This window comes from Lampetra planeri, chromosome 74 (assembly GCF_965212315.1).
Source record: "Lampetra planeri chromosome 74, kcLamPlan1.2.h2, whole genome shotgun sequence".
In the NCBI taxonomy this organism is placed as follows: domain Eukaryota; kingdom Metazoa; phylum Chordata; class Hyperoartia; order Petromyzontiformes; family Petromyzontidae; genus Lampetra; species Lampetra planeri.
This window is the reverse complement of record NC_136179.1, coordinates 3,055,009-3,080,567: the sequence shown is the minus strand read 5'-3', so window position 1 is coordinate 3,080,567 and position 25,559 is coordinate 3,055,009. Positions and strand designations below refer to the sequence as shown.

The following is a 25,559-nucleotide window of genomic DNA, read 5'->3' as shown; positions in this document are numbered from 1 at the left end:
GTATGTTAATATACATGCGGATTGTAACTTCCAAAATTACCAAATAGAATGCAAATATCCTGAAAGACAAAGGATTGGATCCTAGGGGGGGAGTTATAAGGCGGCTCAGAAGCAGAGCTCAATGCCATTTCGAGAGGGAACTTGATGAGGTTGGACGCTCGACTCGTCGCTCTGCTGATCGCCCTTCAACCGCGAGACAACGAAGCCTGGCGAGCAAAATTGCAGTGTCGACAGTTAGGCGACTTTGCGTCGGGAGAGTTCGTGGCGACATCTTCAGACGGGTTCCAGACATCGACATACCGTGAATCTCCAAGTAAGTGTCTATTTTCGCGGATGAACTCTTAAACGTGTTCGTCGTAAAATTTACGGGAATTTTTTTGCGTCTCGGTTAGACGCGAGTGTCGTTCTTGTTTTAGCAGTTAAAAAAATCCAAAACTCAACGCTAAACACTTTAAATCGAGGCCGATTGCGTACTTTTGACTCGATAACACCGCTGCTGTTACTACGCTCACATGGAGCAGAGAAGCTCTCCACAGCCCCACGCACACGGAGGCAAGAAGCCATTGAATTGCTCTGTGTGTGGGAAGTCCTTTTCACGGCCATCACATCTTCAGAGACACCAGAGAACACACACGGGCGAGAAGCCATTCCTGTGCTCTGTGTGTGGGAAGGCATTTGCACACTCATCACATCTTCAGATTCATCAGAGAACACACACGGGCGAGAAGCCATTCCCGTGCTCTGTGTGTGGGAAGGCATTTGCACAGTCATCACATCTTCAGAGTCATCAGAGAACACACACGGGCGAGAAGCCATTCCCGTGCTCTGTGTGTGGGAAGGCATTTGCACACTCATCACATCTTCAGAGTCATCAGAGAACACACACGGGCGAGAAGCCATTCCTGTGCTCTGTGTGTGGGCAGGCCTTTACACGGGCATCAACTCTTCAAACTCATCAGAGAACACACACGGGCGAGAAGCCATTCCTGTGCTCTGTGTGTGGGCAGGCCTTTACACGGGCATCAACTCTTCAAACTCATCAGAGAACACACACGGGCGAGAAGCCGTTCCTGTGTTCTGTGTGTGGGAAGGCATTTTCACTTTCAGCAAACTGCCAACGCCATCAGAAAACACATACGGGCGAGAAGTCATTCCTGTGCCCTGTGTGTGGTAAGACATTTGCACACTCGTCAACTCTTCAGAACCCTCAGAGAACACACACGGGCGAGACGCCATTCCTGTGCCCTGTGTGTGGGAAGGCATTTGCACGGTCATCAACCATGAACAGGCATCAGAAGGTTCACAATGATAGGAAACTGAAATCAAAAGTTGAAATTCAAGGTGCTGCAATGAGTCCTGAAGAAGTTTCCACCTTCGATCCCATGCAGTTGGATCCCGAGAGATGGCTGGATGTAATGGAGTGGCTCGAGAGTCAACCAGAGAGCTCGGGGTGACTGAAAAAATATTATGTCACGTGGTTATACCTTTTAATCGGTATAGAGTACTTTTTGGTTATAATTTTGACCATTTTAGTTCTACAGTTTTTGGGAGAGTTTAGTGACGTGCACAGTGGTGGTTTGTAATGTTATCGGATTACTTGCCGAAGTGGTGTGAAGAGCACTGGTTGTGAGAGGGTTCAATTGTAGTCGTTAAGTGTTCCTGTTGAGCTAAAGTTGGAATGCGTCTGTAGGTACATCTTTACTCAACATTTTAGCTTTTTTTGATAGGTATTAATCGGCTTTAGATAGCCGGTTTTCAGAATGTACATTGATGGCGCGTTCGTTGGATATATGGCCTTGACTTCAACATAGACGCAGAGTGAACAAATGTGGTTAACTAATAAGGAAATCATGGGGAATTATATTTTAACGCTTTGGTATTCCTGGAACGGAAATGTGTGAACATAGGACATAATAAATATTCCCTTCGAGTTTTGACGTAAAAATGATTGTAGATGAATAAAAACGTATTTTTAACAAATGTTTGTACGGTCTTTATTTCATAATGTTCCTAGAAAAAACATGTTAAGAGATTTTTAGGTGGAGGATCTCCGTCACACAAGTGTGCCCTTAACCGGCAGCATCTTGGCTGTCTACCCGATTAACACGTGTTCCTTGAGGGGAAAGGTCCCCGTAGTTAATCCTTCATCAACGTACCAGTCCCTAATCCCTACTTATGTCGGGGATAAACTGTACTCTATAACATGTAAACTAATACTATAAACGATAACACTAAACATTAAACGATTATAAACTAGTGTATTAGTAGGTATTATAATATCATTAGAAGCATTAGAATCACAGTGTGGGCGTATAAGAATCGCTAATATGTATGTATAGTGTACATGCAAGGATCGGATACAATTATTACAATTACAACATGGTCATATTACAATCACGATTTTCACTGCGATATGTAATCGAATAACAAAAGACGGAATATATTTGTATAAATACACGCACAGAATCATAAACTCATGAGATTATGAATCGTTACAATTATTATAACAATCAAAAATGTGACAAAAACAAAATCCCACAATCAAAACACCACGCTCACGTGACGAATTCTTAAACAAACTGCAACACTCAAGTGACAGAACTCAACAAAAAAACGCCCAATAAAAAGAACAACATCAATGGCCAAATCCTAAAAACAGACAACACACGCACGTTAGTAGCTGTTAGAAGAAAACAACACCTAGCACCTTCAACTATACACATTATACATCCAACTCGTAAATGGGGCGGTATATGACAGCCTTCGCTGCTGTCGACGGGGCCAAGCAGCGAGTGTTTAACTCCATTGTTTCAGAATCCGTGTCATCACACGGCCACAGCGCCTTAGCCAAACTACATCTCCCGAACAAGGCAACCTTCCCTATGCTGTGTATTTTAGCAATATATTTACGGACGCACTTGAAGATACCAATTCGTCTTGAAAAGGCAGGCGACTTGTTCTACCAACACGATTTCAAATTTCTACCGAAATAAGTATGAGTTCATTCATGAGTAGTATTCACTAAGCCCCGGTTGCACTAACCTACACACAGTTATGATTAATCAAAGTAAACATTAGTCGCTCATCCCAGCTCAAACATGATCATACGAATTATTTCCAAATCCGTGTCGGGTCCCACGAGAATAGGGCACATCCACAAACTCTCAAATTGTAAACTCACATTGCATACTCTAACATTATAAACTCTAAGAATATAACCTTTAAACTATGAGCTATACATTTCAACGCTTTAAAATAACACTACAAACTAGTGTCATAGTAAACTATAATGTTGTGTACTCGTATTACAGATTAGAACACCGTACATTGAATTGTGATATTCGAATCTCATTCGAATTCTTAGCTTCACACTCGTGAGTATGTAACATGTATGTAATATGCATGAATGTAATGTCTGTATGTAATATGTATGCATGTAATATGGACGTGCGAACCAAGGGTGGGATATGTGAAACGGAAGGTGCAGGATCAGGATGGGATTAAAATTATTTGAATAACACTTTGGTGGTATTAATATCAAGCTGTCCACTAATGGATGAATGTTCCATCTAAATGGAATCAAATAACAATATTCAGTATGAATATGTAAAATAATCGCACAAACCCAATATTAGCCCGTGAAATAATGAATCATTACAATTGCAATGACTCCGGACTCAGACTGCAGAGGGTTATTTTATTTAGCCTTTAACGCGGTTTCAGACCCCAGGCGTCACGATATAGCAACGACGACGACGAGACAGCAACCAGCCAAAACAGCCCCAAACCTCGTTCCTCCCCCTCTCTCATTCTCGACGTGAACCTCCGCCCACACTTGGTCTCGCCTTCCCTTCTCGAACTCTCTCTATCTTGTCCCTTAGTTGATGCACTGTCTTTACATCACCCACCTCTATGACCTCTACCTGACCCCGCCATGGGCGGAGCAACTTGGGGGACATACAGATTTGTATGTAAATTATCTGTTCAATCGAACCGGGGGTCGGATATGTGAACTGTGGGGGGGGGGGTACAGGGCAAGAATCGCATTCAATTTTTAGAATAACAATATGGTCGTATTAGCATTTTAATGGACTTTAATATATGTTACGTGCAAATGCAAATCGTTAGTCGTAAATGCGAGGGAGGGGTTAAGAGGTGCACGTTAAATCCAGCGTTAACATTTATTTTAGCATCCTATTTAAGGACACTGTTGTTGATAAGAATTCGTCTGGACATGGCACGTGCCTTGTTCTACTAGATCAACCAAAATTAGTACAACATTAGTACAATGTCGGTTATTCAGGAGTGTGATTTCATTCATGAGTAGTATTCACAGAGCCCCGATGACACTAACCTACCTAAAGTTATGGTTAAACAAAGTAATCTTGAGTGACTTAATTCTCAGCTCAGACATGATCATCGCAATCATTTCCAAAGACGTGTGGGGTCCTGCAAGAGCAGGTCCCGACTACAAACAGCTTGGCAGCAGAATCGGAAGTAGCTGCGCCGCCCTCGAAATGTGATGTTGCTGCTGTTGTTGTCGCTGCTGTTGTTGCTGCTGTAGTTGCTTCTGTTGCTGTTATATACGCAGGGAGGTGGTGTTCCGTGATGGGATGACGCCTTTGATCAAAGACTGATCAAACTTAACCAATTGACGCCCTTGATCGTCGCATTTGATCAACTCTGATATTGTAGACTCTTACATGTTAAGTTCTAACATAGTGAAATATAATATTATAACCTATGAACTACAACCTATCCATTGTAACGCTGTAAACGAATATTACCCATCGGGTTTCACTCCCTCGTCGAGAAGGCCGCTCTCTTCCTTTTCTAAAGTTACATGCCAATTTCTCTGCATTCACTTTAAATCGAGGACAAAGTTTTTCCATTTATTCAAAATAAGCGCACAATTACACACTGAGATGCACTTACATATTCATGCATGAAGCACAATGGGCACATTACCCTTCGGTATGTTAATAGACATGCGGATTGTACCTTCCAAAATTAACAATCGAATGCAAATATCCTGAAAGACAAAGGATTGGATCTTAGGGGGGGAGTTATAAGGCAGCTCAGAAGCAGAGTTCAATGCCATTTCGAGAGGAAACTTGATGAGGTTGGACGCTCGACTCGTCGCTCTGCTGATCGCCCTTCAACCGCGAGACAACGCAGCCTGGCGAGCACAATTGCTGTGTCGACAGTTAGGCGACTTTGCTTCGGGAGAGTTCGTGGCGACATCTTCAGACGGGTTCCAGACATCTTTATACCGTGAATCTCCAAGTAAGTGTCTATTTTCGCGGATAAACTCTTAAACGTGTTCGTCGTCAAATTAGCGGTATTTTTTTGCATCTCGGTTAGACGCGAGTGTCGTTCTTGTTTTAGCAGTTAACAAAATCTAAAACTAAACGCTAAACATCCTTGCGGCCGATAGCGTACTTTTGACTCAATAACAGCGCTGCTGTTACTACGCTCAAATGGAGCAGAGACGCTCTCCACAGCCCCACGCACACGGAGGCAAGAAGCCATTCAATTGCTCTGTGTGTGGGAAGTCCTTTTCACGGCCATCACATTTACAGAGCCACCAGAGAACACACACGGGCGAGAAGCCATTCCTGTGCTCTGTGTGTGGGAAGGCATTTGCACGGGCATCAACTCTTCAAACTCATCAGAGAACTCACACGGGCGAGAAGCCATTCCTGTGCCCTGTGTGTGGGAATGCATTCGCACAATCGTCAACTCTTCAGAGTCATCAGAGAACACACACGGGCGAGAAGCCATTCCTGTGCTCTGTGTGTGGGGAGGCCTTTACACGGGCATCAACGCTTCAAACTCATCAGAGAACACACACGGGCGAGAAGCCGTTCCTGTGCTCTGTGTGTGGGAAGAAATTTGCAAACTCATCAAATCTTCAAACTCATCAGAGAACACACACGGGCGAGAAGCCGTTCCTGTGCTCTGTGTGTGGGAAGGCATTTGCACAGTCATCAACTCTTCAAGAGCATCAGAGAACGCACACGGGTGAGAAGCCATTCCTGTGCCCTGTGTGTGGGAAGAAATTTGCAAACTCATCAAATCTTCAGAGTCATCAGAGAACACACACGGGCGAGAAGCCATTCCTGTGCCCTGTGTGTGGGAAGGCATTTTCACAGTCGTCAACTCTTAAAAGGCATCAGAAGGTCCACAATGATAGAAAACTGAAATCAAAAGATGAAATTCAAGGTCCTGCAATGAGTCCTGAAGAAGTTTCCACCTTCGATCCCATGCAGTTGGATCCCGAGAGATGGCTGGATGTCATAGAGTGGCTCGGGGATCAAACCTAGAGCTCGGGGTGACTGAAAACATATTATGTCATGTGGTTATACCTATTAAGCCGTATCGATAACTTTTGTGTGTAATTTTGACCATTTTAGTTTCACAGTTTTTGTGATAGTTTAATGACGTGCACAGTGGTGGTTTGTAATGTTATCGGATTACGTGCCGAAGTGGTGTGATGAGCACTGGTTGTGAGAGGGTTCAATTGTAGTCGTTAAGTGTCCCTGTTGAGCTAAAGTTGGAATGCGTCTGTAGGTACATCTTTACTCAACATTTTAAACGTTTTTTTCAAGTATATAGCTTTTTTTGATTGCTATTAATCGACTTTAGATAGACGATTTCAGGATGTATATTGATGACGCGTTCGTTGGATATATGGCCTTGACTTCAACATAGACGCACAGTGAACAAATGTGGTGAATTCCTGGAACGGAAATAGTTTGCATTGTACTGGAAATGTGTGAAAATAGGACGTAATAAATATTCCCTTCGAGTTTTGACGTAAAAATGATTGCAGATGAATAAAAACGTATTTTTAACAAATGTTTGTCCGGTCTTTATTTTATAATGTTCCTAGAAAAAACATGTTAAGATAATTTCAGGTGGAGGATCTCCGTCACACAAGTGTGCTCTTAAACGGCAGCATCTTGGCTGTCTACCCGATTAACACGTGTTCCTTGAGGGGAAAGGTCCCCGTAGTTAACCGTTCATCAACGTACCAGTCCCTAATCCCGAAGTATGTCGGGGATAAACTGTACTTTAAAACATGTAAACTGTAATACTATAAACTATAACACTAAACATTAAACGATTATTAACTAGTGTTTTAATTTATAACCATATAAACGGAGGTAAGGTATTATAATATCATTAGAAGCATTAGAATCACAGTGTGGTCGTATAAGAATCACGCACAAACCCATTATAAACTCATCATATTATGAATCACAAATTGTGACAAAGCGAAATTCCCACAAGCAAAACACCACGCTCACGTGACGAATTCTTAAACAAACTGCAACACTCAAGTGACAGACCTAAAAAAAAACGCGGCAAAAAAAACAACCTCAATGGACAAATCGTTAAAACAGACAACACACGCACGTTAGTAACGTAGGTAAAAATAATAATAAAAGAAAATAATACATTAAAATAACTAAATTAAATCATGACGTTTCGGAAGCAACAAAAGCCTCCGTCATCAGGTGTAACTTCTGTAGCGTGTGAAAAAAGCTATTCAGGGAGGAGCCAATGAGTGGGGGGGGGGGAGAAAACCACCCCCCCGCAGACTCATTGGCTCCTCCCTGCCCAGCACCCGATATAAAAAACACGTGTCTTGAATAGCGTACAGTAATTTTACTGGAGCAGTTACACCTGACGACGGAGCCTTGTGTTGCTTCCGAAACGTCGTGATTTAATTTAGTTATTTTCATTTATTTTTATTTTATTATAATTTTTTTACCTCCGTGACTTTAGCGAAAGAAAGCGTCAAATCAAAATTAGAATATAATTAGAAGTATTAGAATCACAATGTGATCGTAATAGAATCACACTCTGCGCATATTTACGTGTAGTGTACGTGCAAGCGAACTGTGCTCGTATGTACGTATGTAATATGCATATGTAATATGTCCTTTGGACATGCGAACCGGAGGTCGTATATGCGAACTGGCGGGTGCTGGATTAGGATCGGATTAAAATGATTAGAATAACACTATGGTCGTATTAAAATTACACTGAGCTAGAATGTATGTTATATGTAGATGCACATCTGGAGTCGTAAATGCAAAATGGGAGTTGCGCGGTTTTGATCGCATTAAAATGATTATAATAACAACGTGGTCCTATTAGAATCACGCCATCTACTGCTGCTGATGTTTGGGTGGCGGCATCCGATTCGGGCTCAGCTCTTCCTTTACTCGCCTGGATGGTGCCGCGGGACGCAGCGTCTCATCCGACAGGCGTTGCAGCAGCTGGGTGATGGCATCCGTGAGTTTGTCAACTTTCTCTTCAAGTTGAGGCCGTTTCCCTCGTGGTCTCCTGTCTGGGCGTGCTGTAGGTTGCTCATGGCCGAGTTGGAGCTGCATGTTGAATCGGGTGTAGAGGTTATTTTAACAATATATTTAAGGACTGTGTTGTGTTTAGAATGCGTCTCGACAAGGAAGGTGACTTGTCCTACACGGGCAGCCAATTTTTTTACAATTTCTGTCATCAAACAGTGTGAGTTCATTCATGAGTAGTATTTGCTGAGCCATGATGACATTAACCTACATACAGTTATGATTAAACAAAGTAATATTTAGTCACTTAATTCTCAGTTCAGACATGATCATCGCAATCATTTCCAAAGACGTGTGCGGTCCCGCGAGAGCAGTGCCCGGCCACAAACAGCCGGGCAGCAGAAGCAGCAGAATCAGAAGTAGCAGCGTCGCCCTCGAAATGTGTTGTTGCTGCTGTTGTTGCTTCTTTTGAAGCTATATACGCAGGGAGGTGGTGGTCCGTGATGGGATGACGCCTTTGATTAAATACTTTGATCAATCGCACCCGATTGATGCCCTTGATCGTCGCATTTGATCAACTCAGACATTGTAAACTCTCACATGTTAAACTCAAACATATAATATTATAAATCATGCTCTCATGCCCTTTGGATTGCACCCGTTGGGTTGCACTCCCTCGTCGAGGAGGCCGCTCTCCTCCTATTCTACGGTTACATGCTTATTTATTACATTAACATCATGCTAATCTCTCACACTGTGGTCGTACGTATGGTAAGTGAATATGCGAACCAGGGGTAGGATATGCAGCATAAGAATCGAATTACAATTATTCGAATCCCGCTAGTCGTATTAGAATCACACTGTCAACTGTTGGATGAATGTGTCGTATCAATGTAATAGAATAGCTATATACAGTATATACACATACAAAGAATATAACAATCACACATTTTTACATATAAACAATACACATGATTTAAAAAACGTATTTTTAAAATACATGTTCATTGTTTTTGAAACTGAGAATGTCGAGGTTCATGTGGGGAGCCTACCAAGTGATGCGCATTCGCTCCACCTCACGGGACATTTACTTTTACGCGTTTAACAGCCAACACATACACACATGACGCTGCGGATATTTCTTCACAGTTTCATGTCCTCTTCGCCCCTCCCCCCCAACACGATGTGTCCAGTTTATACTACAGACTCCGTAGATAATAATATTTTACTGCTTACATACCATTATTCTTGCAAGGGCGGGTGATGCTGGGTGGGGGGGTAGCGGCCCAGCCCCTAGCCTGGCAACGTGCCAACTCCGCCTCCTCGCCAATGTAGGCCAGGAGGGGGGCTACGCATGGCACAAGGCCTCAACACGCCTATGGTAAGTACAAAGTTCCAAGTTTCTTACACTAACAAATCAAGTCCAATGTTTTCTATTATTAAACACATTAGTTGACAAACATTACAATAATAATGTTTGTGTGCACAAAACTCCTTATTTTTAGGTTGCTAATTTTTCCATTTTTTGCTGCGCTTTTATGACGCTGCGACGGTCTGCCTGTCTGTGATGTGGCCATGTACGCCCATGTGTATGTGTGTGTCAGTCCATATGTGTGTGTTAGTCCACATGTGTGTGTGTTAGTCCACATGTGTGTGTGTTAGTCCACATGTGTGTGTGTTAGTCCACATGTGTGTTAGTCCACATGTGTATGTAAGTCTATACATGTGTGTGTCACTCAATATGTGTGTGTAAGTCAATGCGTTTGTGTGAGTCCATATGTGTGTACATCCATGTCTGTGTATCTCAAGTAGATGTCTGTGTGTCGTATGTGTGTAGGGCTGTGTGTGTATCAGTCTATCTATGTGTGTCTAAGCCCATGTGTGTGTGTCTTAGTCCACATGTGTGTGAGTAAGTACATATGTGTGTTTACGCGATTTTTGGCAACGCCACGGGGCTGCATTCACTTTAAATCGAGGACAATGGAGGGAATGGAGAACGTGTTTTTCCATGTATTCAAAATAAGCGCATAATTACACACCGAGATGCACTTACATATTCACGCATGAAGTACAATGGGCACATTACCCTTCGGTATGTTAATATACATGCGGATTGTAACTTCCAAAATTACCAAATAGAATGCAAATATCCTGAAAGACAAAGGATTGGATCCTAGGGGGGGAGTTATAAGGCGGCTCAGAAGCAGAGCTCAATGCCATTTCGAGAGGGAACTTGATGAGGTTGGACGCTCGACTCGTCGCTCTGCTGATCGCCCTTCAACCGCGAGACAACGAAGCCTGGCGAGCAAAATTGCAGTGTCGACAGTTAGGCGACTTTGCGTCGGGAGAGTTCGTGGCGACATCTTCAGACGGGTTCCAGACATCGACATACCGTGAATCTCCAAGTAAGTGTCTATTTTCGCGGATGAACTCTTAAACGTGTTCGTCGTAAAATTTACGGGAATTTTTTTGCGTCTCGGTTAGACGCGAGTGTCGTTCTTGTTTTAGCAGTTAAAAAAATCCAAAACTCAACGCTAAACACTTTAAATCGAGGCCGATTGCGTACTTTTGACTCGATAACACCGCTGCTGTTACTACGCTCACATGGAGCAGAGAAGCTCCCCACAGCCCCACGCACACGGAGGCAAGAAGCCATTGAATTGCTCTGTGTGTGGGAAGTCCTTTTCACGGCCATCACATCTTCAGAGACACCAGAGAACACACACGGGCGAGAAGCCATTCCTGTGCTCTGTGTGTGGGGAGGCATTTGCACGGGCATCAACTCTTCAAACTCATCAGAGAACACACACGGGCGAGAAACCATTCCTGTGCCCTGTGTGTGGGAAGGCATTTGCACAGTCATCACATCTTCAGAGTCATCAGAGAACACACACGGGCGAGAAGCCATTCCTGTGCCCTGTGTGTGGGAAGGCATTTGCACGGTCATCAACTCTTCAAACTCATCAGAGAACACACATGGGCGAGAAGCCATTCCTGTGCCCTGTGTGTGGGAAGGCATTTGCACACTCGTCAACTCTTCAAGACCATCAGAGAACACACACGGGAGAGAAGCCATTCCTGTGCCCTGTGTGTGGGAAGGCATTTGCACAGTCATCACATCTTCAGAGTCATCAGAGAACACACACGGGCGAGAAGCCATTCCTGTGCTCTGTGTGTGGGGAGGCCTTTACACGGGCATCAACTCTTCAAGAGCATCAGAGAACACACACGGGCGAGAAGCCGTTCCTGTGCTCTGTGTGTGGGAAGGCATTTGCACAGTCATCAACTCTTCAAGAGCATCAGAGAACGCACACGGGTGAGAAGCCATTCCTGTGCCCTGTGTGTGGGAAGAAATTTGCAAACTCATCAAATCTTCAGAGTCATCAGAGAACACACACGGGCGAGAAGCCATTCCTGTGCCCTGTGTGTGGGAAGGCATTTTCACAGTCGTCAACTCTTAAAAGGCATCAGAAGGTCCACAATGATAGAAAACTGAAATCAAAAGATGAAATTCAAGGTCCTGCAATGAGTCCTGAAGAAGTTTCCACCTTCGATCCCATGCAGTTGGATCCCGAGAGATGGCTGGATGTCATAGAGTGGCTCGGGGATCAAACCTAGAGCTCGGGGTGACTGAAAAAATATTATGTCATGTGGTTATACCTATTAAGCCGTATCGATAACTTTTGTGTGTAATTTTGACCATTTTAGTTTCACAGTTTTTGTGATAGTTTAATGACGTGCACAGTGGTGGTTTGTAATGTTATCGGATTACGTGCCGAAGTGGTGTGATGAGCACTGGTTGTGAGAGGGTTCAATTGTAGTCGTTAAGTGTCCCTGTTGAGCTAAAGTTGGAATGCGTCTGTAGGTACATCTTTACTCAACATTTTAAACGTTTTTTTCAAGTATATAGCTTTTTTTGAATGCTATTAATCGACTTTAGATAGACGATTTCAGGATGTATATTGATGACGCGTTCGTTGGATATATGGCCTTGACTTCAACATAGACGCACAGTGAACAAATGTGGTGAATTCCTGGAACGGAAATAGTTTGCATTGTACTGGAAATGTGTGAAAATAGGACGTAATAACTATTCCCTTCGAGTTTTGACGTAAAAATGATTGCAGATGAATAAAAACGTATTTTTAACAAATGTTTGTCCGGTCTTTATTTTATAATGTTCCTAGAAAAAACATGTTAAGATAATTTCAGGTGGAGGATCTCCGTCACACAAGTGTGCTCTTAAACGGCAGCATCTTGGTTGTCTACCCGATTAACACGTGTTCCTTGAGGGGAAAGGTCCCCGTAGTTAACCGTTCATCAACGTACCAGTCCCTAATCCCGAAGTATGTCGGGGATAAACTGTACTTTAAAACATGTAAACTGTAATACTATAAACTATAACACTAAACATTAAACGATTATTAACTAGTGTTTTAATTTATAACCATATAAACGGAGGTAAGGTATTATAATATCATTAGAAGCATTAGAATCACAGTGTGGTCGTATAAGAATCACGCTCAAACCCATTCTTAACTCATGATATTATGAATCACAAATTGTGACAAAGCGAAATTCCCACAAGCAAAACACCACACTCACGTGACGAATTCTTAAACAAACTGCAAAACTCAAGTGACAGACCTAAAAAAAAACGCGGCAAAAAAACAACCTCAATGGACAAATCGTTAAAACAGACAACACACGCACGTTAGTAACGTAGGTAAAAATAATAATAAAATAAAATAATACATTAAAATAACTAAATTAAATCATGACGTTTCGGAAGCAACAAAAGCCTCCGTCATCAGGTGTAACTTCTGTAGCGTGTGAAAAAAGCTATTCAGGGAGGAGCCAATGAGTGGGGGGGGGGAGAAAACCACCCCCCCCCGACTCATTGGCTCCTCCCTGCCCAGCACCCGATATAAAAAACACGTGTCTTGAATAGCTTACAGTAATTTTACTGGAGCAGTTACACCTGATGACGGAGCCTTGTGTTGCTTCCGAAACGTCGTGATTTAATTTAGTTATTTTCATTTATTTTTATTTTATTATAATTTTTTTACCTCCGTGACTTTAGCGAAAGAAAGCGTCAAATCAAAATTAGAATATAATTAGAAGTATTAGAATCACAATGTGATCGTAATAGAATCACACTCTGCGCATATTTACGTGTAGTTTACGTGCAAGCGAACTGTGCTCGTATGTACGTATGTAATATGCATATGTAATATGTCCTTTGGACATGCGAACCGGAGGTCGTATATGCGAACTGGCGGGTGCTGGATTAGGATCGGATTAAAATGATTAGAATAACACTATGGTCGTATTAAAATTACACTGAGCTAGAATGTATGTTATATGTAGATGCACATCTGGAGTCGTAAATGCAAAATGGGAGTTGCGCGGTTTTGATCGCATTAAAATGATTATAATAACAACGTGGTCCTATTAGAATCACGCCATCTACTGCTGCTGATGTTTGGGTGGCGGCTTCCGATTCGGGCTCAGCTCTTCCTTTACTCGCCTGGATGGTGCCGCGGGACGCAGCGTCTCATCCGACAGGCGTTGCAGCAGCTGGGTGATGGCATCCGTGAGTTTGTCAACTTTCTCTTCAAGTTGAGGCTGTCTCCCTCGTGGTCTCCTCCCTCTGGGCGTGATGTGGGTTGCTCATGGCCGAGTTGGAGCTGCATGTTGAATCGGGTGTAGACGTTATTTTAGCAACATATTAAGTACAGTGTTGTGTTTAGAATGCGTCTAGACAAGGAAGGTGACTGGTCCTATACGGGCAGCCAAAATCATTACAATTTATGTCATAAAACAGTGTGAGTTCATTCATGAGTAGTATTCGCTGAGCCATGATGACACTAACATACATACAGTTACTAGCAGTCCCCGCCCGCTTCGCGGGCGGTGTGTACATGCTTGGTTGGTGGGGAATTGAAAGTGGCTGGACACAATATACATTATGAGATCTCTTTTACCAGTGGCAAAATATGATAGTAGGTTTTTACCCTTTTAACTGGTACAAAACTGACACCTTTATTCAAGGCATCATGTTTGCAATGACCACAACACAAGTAGTCAAAAAAGCAAACAAAAAGAAGCAACTCTGATAAGGATGATAATATGCACTGTCCAACTTCAAGGACAGTGCATATTATCATCCTTATCAGAGTTGCTTCTTTTTGTTTGCTTTTTTGACTACTTGTGTTGTGGTCATTGCAAACATGATGCCTTGAATAAAGGGTGTCAGTTTTGTACCAGTTAAAAGGGTAAAAACCTACTATCACAATATACATGTTTTGGTGATTGTTTTATGTTTATTTTTGTGAGGTTATATGAATTTTTATGAGACGCTCAATCGACAATATTCAAGAATGCAACTTATTCAATAATAGAATGCAACTCATTGAAATATCTGGCGATACACGATATTCTTCGTGTACACTCCGTCTTCCTCCTCGTCGTCAGGTCCGTCAATAAGCGCCTTGATGTTGGACCTTGCCGTGACTCGCGATAGTGTCACGTACAGTTGGCCGTGCGAGAAGCATGGCGTTGGTAGATAAAAAATCCCAGGTTGTGAACAGTTTGCCCTTGCGCCTTGTTGATGGTCATCGCGAATGCTGGGACAATGGGGAACTGTTTGTGCCGAAGTTGAAATGGGAAGTCCTTCGTGTCCAATTCGCGGCAGATATGGTTGTTCTCAAGCAGCGAGTCCAAGACCAAGTGTGGGTACTCGGATAGCTGCGGGAGGTCGTCAAAATCCGACAGAGCCATCCCACCTGCCGTGAGGAACTCGTGGAGGCTGTGAAGGGTCTTGAACTTTACCATTTCTTTTATTTTCTTTGATGCTGCTAATCCTGCATAATGCACGGGTATAAGTAGTACTAATCACATACCTGCATTTCCCATATCTCCTCCCTTTGATGCTGCTAATCCTGCATAATGCACGGGCATAAGTAGAACTAATCACATACCTGCATTTCCCATATCCCCTACCTTTGATTCTGCTAATCCTGCATAATGCACGGGCATAAGTAGTACTAATCACATACCTGCATTTCCCATAAATATGCTAAATTCCTCTTGATATGCACATTTTTTTGTGAAGGCGCCCTATCCCCCCCTTCCAACCCAGCACGTGTGCTGTTTCATTCAGACGCTGTCGCCTCAACACACCTGGTTTTCACATGAGGACGGCAGCTTGCGTCGTGGCGGAAACGTCGTGAGAATTATGTTATTATGTTTTATTTTTATTATTTTATTACTTCCCTTCTACGTGACTTTACCGAAAGAACCAAGAATATTTACCATTTCTTCTTTGTTGGTCAGTTGGCGGTACTGGTACTCGTAATCACGATCCAATTCGTCGTAGAATTTATCCCAGAGAGCCTTCGTATCTGCTCTCATGGAATACAGCAGAATCGTAGCGAAGAGTTGACGAAGCTGGTACGGCATCTGAAAGAGCGAGGCTTCTTCCAGACACGCAACCCATTCGCGATCGCTCTTAAGGTAGCCTGCTCGCATGGCTGCGTCCAGCGGTTTGTTTTGTTTAATTTTATTCGTAACGCACCATCCATATGCGCTCCACCATCCACAATGCCCTTGCATCGCAAAGACACAGCTACGGTGTGCGTCAGCGTGTGCGCCATCCAGTGACATTGGTCAGCAATTGCACCGTTCCGATCGCACACAGGTTAGCCCCTGCATCCTCCGTCGGTATGTACACACACAGACAAATCCGTTATTGGGCCACCTATTTGTTTGTTATAAAAAAAATATTTTGATGGTGTTTTTACGTTTACGTATACCCATTGTGGGTGTTTTACGCATGCATCAGATTTTTGGGTTCCTCACATATGATATCAGAGGTGTGGGTCACTCCATTTCTCAATCGAACAATAACGGGGATCGTTTCAGTTATGATAGCTTGCAGATAGAAACATTGCATGATCGTATACTAATAATGACAGAATTAGTACCCCAGTGGAGGGCATCCCCCACCCGGCGCTTCTTACCGGTACTGTGAGACTTACAAATCCAGACCTCGCGAGACAACGCAGCCTGGCGAGCACAATTGCTGTGTCGACAGTTAGGCGACTTTGCGTCGGGAGAGTTCGTGGCGACATCTTCAGACGGGTTCCAGACATCGATATACCGTGAATCTCCAAGTAAGTGTCTATTTTCGCGGATAAACTCTTAAACGTGTTCGTCGTCAAATTAGCGGTATTTTTTGCATCTCGGTTAGACGCGAGTGTCGTTCTTGTTTTAGCAGTTAACAAAATCTAAAACTAAACGCTAAACATCCTTGCGGCCGATAGCGTACTTTTGACTCAATAACACCGCTGCTGTTACGACGCTCACATGGAGCAGAGACGCTCTCCACAGCCCCACGCACACGGAGGCAAGAAGCCATTCAATTGCTCTGTGTGCGGGAAGGCATTTTCACGGCAATCAAATCTTCAGAGACACCAGAGAACACACACGGGCGAGAAGCCATTCCTGTGCTCTGTGTGTGGGAAGGCATTTGCACACTCATCACATCTTCAGATTCATCAGAGAACACACACGGGCGAGAAGCCATTCCCGTGCTCTGTGTGTGGGAAGGCATTTGCACAGTCATCACATCTTCAGAGTCATCAGAGAACACACACGGGCGAGAAGCCATTCCCGTGCTCTGTGTGTGGGAAGGCATTTGCACACTCATCACATCTTCAGAGTCATCAGAGAACACACACGGGCGAGAAGCCATTCCTGTGCTCTGTGTGTGGGCAGGCCTTTACACGGGCATCAACTCTTCAAACTCATCAGAGAACACACACGGGCGAGAAGCCATTCCTGTGCTCTGTGTGTGGGCAGGCCTTTACACGGGCATCAACTCTTCAAACTCATCAGAGAACACACACGGGCGAGAAGCCGTTCCTGTGTTCTGTGTGTGGGAAGGCATTTTCACTTTCAGCAAACTGCCAACGCCATCAGAAAACACATACGGGCGAGAAGTCATTCCTGTGCCCTGTGTGTGGTAAGACATTTGCACACTCGTCAACTCTTCAGAACCCTCAGAGAACACACACGGGCGAGACGCCATTCCTGTGCCCTGTGTGTGGGAAGGCATTTGCACGGTCATCAACCATGAACAGGCATCAGAAGGTTCACAATGATAGGAAACTGAAATCAAAAGTTGAAATTCAAGGTGCTGCAATGAGTCCTGAAGAAGTTTCCACCTTCGATCCCATGCAGTTGGATCCCGAGAGATGGCTGGATGTAATGGAGTGGCTCGAGAGTCAACCAGAGAGCTCGGGGTGACTGAAAACATATTATGTCACGTGGTTATACCTTTTAATCGGTATAGAGTACTTTTTGGTTATAATTTTGACCATTTTAGTTCTACAGTTTTTGGGAGAGTTTAGTGACGTGCACAGTGGTGGTTTGTAATGTTATCGGATTACTTGCCGAAGTGGTGTGAAGAGCACTGGTTGTGAGAGGGTTCAATTGTAGTCGTTAAGTGTTCCTGTTGAGCTAAAGTTGGAATGCGTCTGTAGGTACATCTTTACTCAACATTTTAGCTTTTTTTGATAGGTATTAATCGGCTTTAGATAGCCGGTTTTCAGAATGTACATTGATGGCGCGTTCGTTGGATATATGGCCTTGACTTCAACATAGACGCAGAGTGAACAAATGTGGTTAACTAATAAGGAAATCATGGTGAATTATATTTTAACGCTTTGGTATTCCTGGAACGGAAATGGTTTGCATTGTACTGGAAATGTGTGAACATAGGACATAATAAATATTCCCTTCGAGTTTTGACGTAAAAATGATTGCAGATGAATAAAAACGTATTTTTAACAAATGTTTGTCCGGTCTTTATTTCATAATGTTCCTAGAAAAAACATGTTAAGAGATTTTCAGGTGGAGGATCTCCGTCACACAAGTGTGCCCTTAACCGGCAGCATCTTGGCTGTCTACCCGATTAACATGTGTTCCTTGAGGGGAAAGGTCCCCGTAGTTAATCCTTCATCAACGTACCAGTCCCTAATCCCTACTTATGTCGGGGATAAACTGTACTCTATAACATGTAAACTAATACTATAAACGATAACACTAAACATTAAACGATTATAAACTAGTGTATTAGTAGTTATTTTAATATCATTAGAAGCATTAGAATCACAGTGTGGTCGTATAAGAATCGCTAATATGTATGTATTGTGTACATGCAAGGATCGGATACAATTATTACAATTACAACATGGTCATATTACAATCACGATTTTCACTGCGATATGTAATCGAATAACAAAAGACGGAATATATTTGTATAAATACACGCACAGAATCATAAACTCATGAGATTATGAATCGTTACAATTATTATAACAATCAAAAATTGTGACAAAAACAAAATCCCACAATCAAAACACCACGCTCACGTGACGAATTCTTAAACAAACTGCAACACTCAAGTGACAGAACTCAACAAAAAAACGCCCAATAAAAAGAACAACATCAATGGCCAAATCCTAAAAACAGACAACACACGCACGTTAGTAGCTGTTAGAAGAAAACAACACCTAGCACCTTCAACTATACACATTATACATCCAACTCGTAAATGGGGCGGTATATGACAGCCTTCGCTGCTGTCGACGGGGCCAAGCAGCGAGTGTTTAACTCCATTGTTTCAGAATCCGTGTCATCACACGGCCACAGCGCCTTAGCCAAACTACATCTCCCGAACAAGGCAACCTTCCCTATGCTGTGTATTTTAGCAATATATTTACGGACGCACTTGAAGATACCAATTCGTCTTGAAAAGGCAGGCGACTTGTTCTACCAACACGATTTCAAATTTCTACCGAAATAAGTATGAGTTCATTCATGAGTAGTATTCACTAAGCCCCGGTTGCACTAACCTACACACAGTTATGATTAATCAAAGTAAACATTAGTCGCTCATCCCAGCTCAAACATGATCATACGAATTATTTCCAAATCCGTGTCGGGTCCCACGAGAATAGGGCACGTCCACAAACTCTCAAATTGTAAACTCACATTGCATACTCTAACATTATAAACTCTAAGAATATAACCTTTAAACTATGAGCTATACATTTCAACGCTTTAAAATAACACTACAAACTAGTGTCATAGTAAACTATAATGTTGTGTACTCGTATTACAGATTAGAACACCGTACATTGAATTGTGATATTCGAATCTCATTCGAATTCTTAGCTTCACACTCGTGAGTATGTAACATGTATGTAATATGCATGAATGTAATGTCTGTATGTAATATGTATGCATGTAATATGGACGTGCGAACCAAGGGTGGGATATGTGAAACGGAAGGTGCAGGATCAGGATGGGATTAAAATTATTTGAATAACACTTTGGTGGTATTAATATCAAGCTGTCCACTAATGGATGAATGTTCCATCTAAATGGAATCAAATAACAATATTCAGTATGAATATGTAAAATAATCGCACAAACCCAATATTAGCCCGTGAAATAATGAATCATTACAATTGCAATGACTCCGGACTCAGACTGCAGAGGGTTATTTTATTTAGCCTTTAACGCGGTTTCAGACCCCAGGCGTCACGATATAGCAACGACGACGACGAGACAGCAACCAGCCAAAACAGCCCCAAACCTCGTTCCTCCCCCTCTCTCATTCTCGACGTGAACCTCCGCCCACACTTGGTCTCGCCTTCCCTTCTCGAACTCTCTCTATCTTGTCCCTTAGTTGATGCACTGTCTTTACATCACCCACCTCTATGACCTCTACCTGACCCCGCCATGGGCGGAGCAACTTGGGGGACATACAGATATGTATGTAAATTATCTGTTCAATCGAACCGGGGGTCGGATATGTGAACTGTGGGGGGGGGGGGGGGGGGGGTACAGGGCAAGAATCGCATTCAATTTTTAGAATAACAATATGGTCGTATTAGCATTTTAATGGACTTTAATATATGTTACGTGCAAATGCAAATCGTTAGTCGTAAATGCGAGGGAGGGGTTAAGAGGTGCACGTTAAATCCAGCGTTAACATTTATTTTAGCATCATATTTAAGGACACTGTTGTTGATAAGAATTCGTCTGGACATGGCACGTGCCTTGTTCTACTAGATCAACCAAAATTAGTACAACATTAGTACAATGTCGGTTATTCAGGAGTGTGATTTCATTCATGAGTAGTATTCACAGAGCCCCGATGACACTAACCTACCTAAAGTTATGGTTAAACAAAGTAATCTTGAGTGACTTAATTCTCAGCTCAGACATGATCATCGCAATCATTTCCAAAGACGTGTGGGGTCCTGCAAGAGCAGGTCCCGACTACAAACAGCTTGGCAGCAGAATCGGAAGTAGCTGCGCCGCCCTCGAAATGTGATGTTGCTGCTGTTGTTGTCGCTGCTGTTGTTGCTGCTGTAGTTGCTTCTGTTGCTGTTATATACGCAGGGAGGTGGTGTTCCGTGATGGGATGACGCCTTTGATCAAAGACTGATCAAACTTAACCAATTAACGCCCTTGATCGTCGCATTTGATCAACTCTGATATTGTAGACTCTTACATGTTAAGTTCTAACATAGTGAAATATAATATTATAACCTATGAACTACAACCTATCCATTGTAACGCTGTAAACGAATATTACCCATCGGGTTTCACTCCCTCGTCGAGAAGGCCGCTCTCTTCCTTTTCTAAAGTTACATGCTAATTTCTCTGCATTCACTTTAAATCGAGGACAAAGTTTTTCCATTTATTCAAAATAAGCGCACAATTACACACTGAGATGCACTTACATATTCATGCATGAAGCACAATGGGCACATTACCCTTCGGTATGTTAATAGACATGCGGATTGTACCTTACAAAATGAACAATCGAATGCAAATATCCTGAAAGACAAAGGATTGGATCTTAGGGGGGGAGTTATAAGGCAGCTCAGAAGCAGAGCTCAATGCCATTTCGAGAGGGAACTTGATGAGGTTGGACGCTCGACTCGTCGCTCTGCTGATCGCCCTTCAACCGCGAGACAACGCAGCCTGGCGAGCACAATTGCTGTGTCGACAGTTAGGCGACTTTGCTTCGGGAGAGTTCGTGGCGACATCTTCAGACGGGTTCCAGACATCTTTATACCGTGAATCTCCAAGTAAGTGTCTATTTTCGCGGATAAACTCTTAAACGTGTTCGTCGTCAAATTAGCGGTATTTTTTTGCATCTCGGTTAGACGCGAGTGTCGTTCTTGTTTTAGCAGTTAACAAAATCTAAAACTAAACGCTAAACATCCTTGCGGCCGATAGCGTACTTTTGACTCAATAACAGCGCTGCTGTTACTACGCTCACATGGAGCAGAGACGCTCTCCACAGCCCAACGCACACGGAGGCAAGAAGCCATTCAATTGCTCTGTGTGTGGGAAGTCCTTTTCACGGCCATCACATTTACAGAGCCACCAGAGAACACACACGGGCGAGAAGCCATTCCTGTGCTCTGTGTGTGGGAAGGCATTTGCACGGGCATCAACTCTTCAAACTCATCAGAGAACTCACACGGGCGAGAAGCCATTCCTGTGCCCTGTGTGTGGGAATGCATTCGCACAATCGTCAACTCTTCAGAGTCATCAGAGAACACACACGGGCGAGAAGCCATTCCTGTGCTCTGTGTGTGGGGAGGTATTTACACGGGCATCAACGCTTCAAACTCATCAGAGAACACACACGGGCGAGAAGCCGTTCCTGTGCTCTGTGTGTGGGAAGAAATTTGCAAACTCATCAAATCTTCAAACTCATCAGAGAACACACACGGGCGAGAAGCCGTTCCTGTGCTCTGTGTGTGGGAAGGCATTTGCACAGTCATCAACTCTTCAAGAGCATCAGAGAACGCACACGGGTGAGAAGCCATTCCTGTGCCCTGTGTGTGGGAAGAAATTTGCAAACTCATCAAATCTTCAGAGTCATCAGAGAACACACACGGGCGAGAAGCCATTCCTGTGCCCTGTGTGTGGGAAGGCATTTTCACAGTCGTCAACTCTTAAAAGGCATCAGAAGGTCCACAATGATAGAAAACTGAAATCAAAAGATGAAATTCAAGGTCCTGCAATGAGTCCTGAAGAAGTTTCCACCTTCGATCCCATGCAGTTGGATCCCGAGAGATGGCTGGATGTGATAGAGTGGCTCGGGGATCAAACCGAGAGCTCGGGGTGACTGAAAAAAATATTACGTCATGTGGTTATACCTATTAAGCCGTATCGATAACTTTTGTGTGTAATTTTGACCATTTTAGTTTCACAGTTTTTGTGATAGTTTAATGACGTGCACAGTGGTGGTTTGTAATGTTATCGGATTACGTGCCGAAGTGGTGTGATGAGCACTGGTTGTGAGAGGGTTCAATTGTAGTCGTTAAGTGTCCCTGTTGAGCTAAAGTTGGAATGCGTCTGTAGGTACATCTTTACTCAACATTTTAAACGTTTTTGTCAAGTATATAGCTTTTTTTGATTGCTATTAATCGACTTTAGATAGACGATTTCAGGATGTATATTGATGACGCGTTCGTTGGATATATGGCCTTGACTTCAACATAGACGCACAGTGAACAAATGTGGTGAACTAATAAGGAAATCATGGGGAATGATACTTTAACACTTTGGTATTCCTGGAACGGAAATAGTTTGCATTGTACTGGAAATGTGTGAACATAGGATGTAATACATATTCCCTTCGAGTTTTGACGTAAAAATGATTGCAGATGAATAAAAACGTATTTTTAACAAATGTTTGTCCGGTCTTTATTTTATAATGTTCCTAGAAAAAATATGTTAAGATAATTTCAGGTGGAGGATCTCCGTCACACAAGTGTGCCCTTAACCGGCAGCATCTTGGCTGTCTACCCGATTAACACGTGTTCCTTGAGGGGAAAGGTCCCCGTAGTTAATCGTTCATCAACGTACCAGTCCCTAATCCCGAAGTATGTCGGGGATAAACTGTACTTTAAAACATGTAAACTGTAATACTATAAACTATAACACTAAACATTAAACGATTATTAACTAGTGTTTTAATTTATAACCATATAAACTGAGTTAAGGTATTATAATATCATTAGAAGCATTAGAATCACAGTGTGGTCGTATAAGAATCACGCACAAACCCATTATAAACTCATGATATTATGAATCACAAATTGTGACAAAGCGAAATTCCCACAAGCAAAACACCACGCTCACGTGACGAATTCTTAAACAAACTGCAACACTCAAGTGACAGACCTAAAAAAATCGCGGCAAAAAAAAACAACCTCAATGGACACACGCACGTTAGTAGCTGTTAGAAGAAGACAACACCTAGCACCTTCAACTAGACACATTATACAGCCAACTCGTAAATGGGGCGGTATATGACAGCCTTCGCTGCTGTCGATGGGGCCAAGCAGCGAGTGTTTAACTCCATCGTTTCAGAATCCGTGTCAAGGATTCATAATCTTAGGTTCTTTCGGTAAAGTAACGTAGGTAAAAATAATAATAAAAGAAAATAATAAATTAAAATAACTAAATTAAATCATGACGTTTCGGAAGCAACAAAAGCTTCCGTCATCAGGTGCAACTTCTGTAGCGTGTGAAAAAAGCTATTCAGGGAGGAGCCAATGAGTGGGGGGGGGGGAGAAAACCATCCCCCCCCCCCAGACTCATTGGCTCCTCCCTGCCCAGCACCCGATATAAAAAACACGTGTCTTGAATAGCTTACAGTAATTTTACTGGAGCAGTTACACCTGATGACGGAGCCTTGTGTTGCTTCCGAAACGTCGTCATTTAATTTAGTTATTTTCATTCATTTTTATTTTATTATAATTTTTTTACCTACGTGACTTTAGCGAAAGAAAGCGTCAAATCAAAATTAGAATATAATTAGAAGTATTAGAATCACAATATGATCGTAATAGAATCACACTCTGCGCATATTTACGTGTAGTGTACGTGCAAGCGAACTGTGCTCGTATGTATGTAATATGTCCTTGGGAACATGCGAACCGGAGGTCGTGCAGGATTAGCATCGGATTAAAATGATTAGAATAACACTATGGTCGTATTAGAACTACACTGAGCTAGAATGTATGTTAAATGTAGATGCACATCGGGAGTCGTAAATGCGTCCTTGGTGGTGCCAGATTTAGAATCGCATCAAAATTATTAAAATCGCACCATGGTCGTATTAGAATCAACCTGCCCACTGCTGGTAGAATGTTCCATCTCAATGGAACCGAATAGCAATATACATCTTCTTGATTCTTTCGGTAAAGTCACGTAGAAGGGAAGTAATAAAATAATAAAAATAAAACATAATAAAATAATTCTCACGACGTTTCCAGCCACAACGCAAGCAGCCGTCCTCAGGTGGAGAACAGGTCCGTCAAGTAGACAGAGTTTGAATGTCACGCTCCAGGCTTGGAGCGACTATTTATGCTGGGATGGAGGAGCGAAGAGCGTCTTGACAAAATAATTTGCATATCAAGAGGAATTTAGCATATTTATGGGAAATGCAGATATGTGATTTGCACTTCTTGTGAAATGCGTAGGAGGTGGGCGGGGGGGGGGGGGGTTTCAAAGTCATTATGTCCATGCATTATGCAGGATTAGCAGCATCAAAGGGAGGGAGTAAGGTCAGAATTAATAATATACAGTATTGATATTGGGCGTGGAGCCTACAAACACAACCTTGCGCATTTTGACCTGGTTCTCGACGCTCGTCCCGCGCCCATTGTAGATTCTTGTGCATTTCGGGGCGTCAAGGGCTCGCACCACAGCCTTGAAGGATTAGGCAGGTCCCTGGCTTCTTTTGAAGAATATGACCAGACTCCAGGCACCGGTTCCTCGCACGTGGCGGATCCTTGAGGCACCCCGGGCCTCAGGGGCTCGGAAACTGTGGGCGCCACAACACATTTCCTTTGGCGTACGGTTTCCGTTGCCGAGATCCCCACCACGTTGGATACACCAAACTTGGGCTGTACAGGACATGGGGATGAGCTGTCTGGGTGTGGACGGACATAACTAAATGGGTACACACTGCGGCCATTTCATCTCTATGACTTCTACCTGTCGCCACCATGGGCGGAACAACTTGGGGGACGTAACCGGTGGCACCTGTTGGCAATGGAAGCACGTGTTCCCGCCGCCCCGTGTTCTTTTCATTCGCCACTTGCGCTCTGGCAGGGAAAGTTCCTCGTT

The 25,559-nt window shown here is 43.1% G+C and overlaps 1 protein-coding gene across 1 annotated transcript in view; it reads left to right on the top strand.

The window, feature by feature from the left end:
- Nucleotides 1-25,226, top strand: part of LOC144737826 (uncharacterized) — a 35,147-nt gene extending 9,921 nt beyond the window's left edge. The window contains exons 3-9 of the mRNA XM_078620700.1: nucleotides 553-1,298; nucleotides 5,490-6,143; nucleotides 10,998-11,792; nucleotides 13,833-13,982; nucleotides 16,875-16,931; nucleotides 22,015-22,432; nucleotides 25,099-25,226. Of these exons, the coding sequence (XP_078476826.1) occupies nucleotides 553-1,298; nucleotides 5,490-6,143; nucleotides 10,998-11,792; nucleotides 13,833-13,982; nucleotides 16,875-16,931; nucleotides 22,015-22,432; nucleotides 25,099-25,226 (2,948 nt within the window). The remainder of the gene's footprint in view (nucleotides 1-552; nucleotides 1,299-5,489; nucleotides 6,144-10,997; nucleotides 11,793-13,832; nucleotides 13,983-16,874; nucleotides 16,932-22,014; nucleotides 22,433-25,098) is intronic.
- Nucleotides 25,227-25,559: the final 333 nt, after the last annotated feature.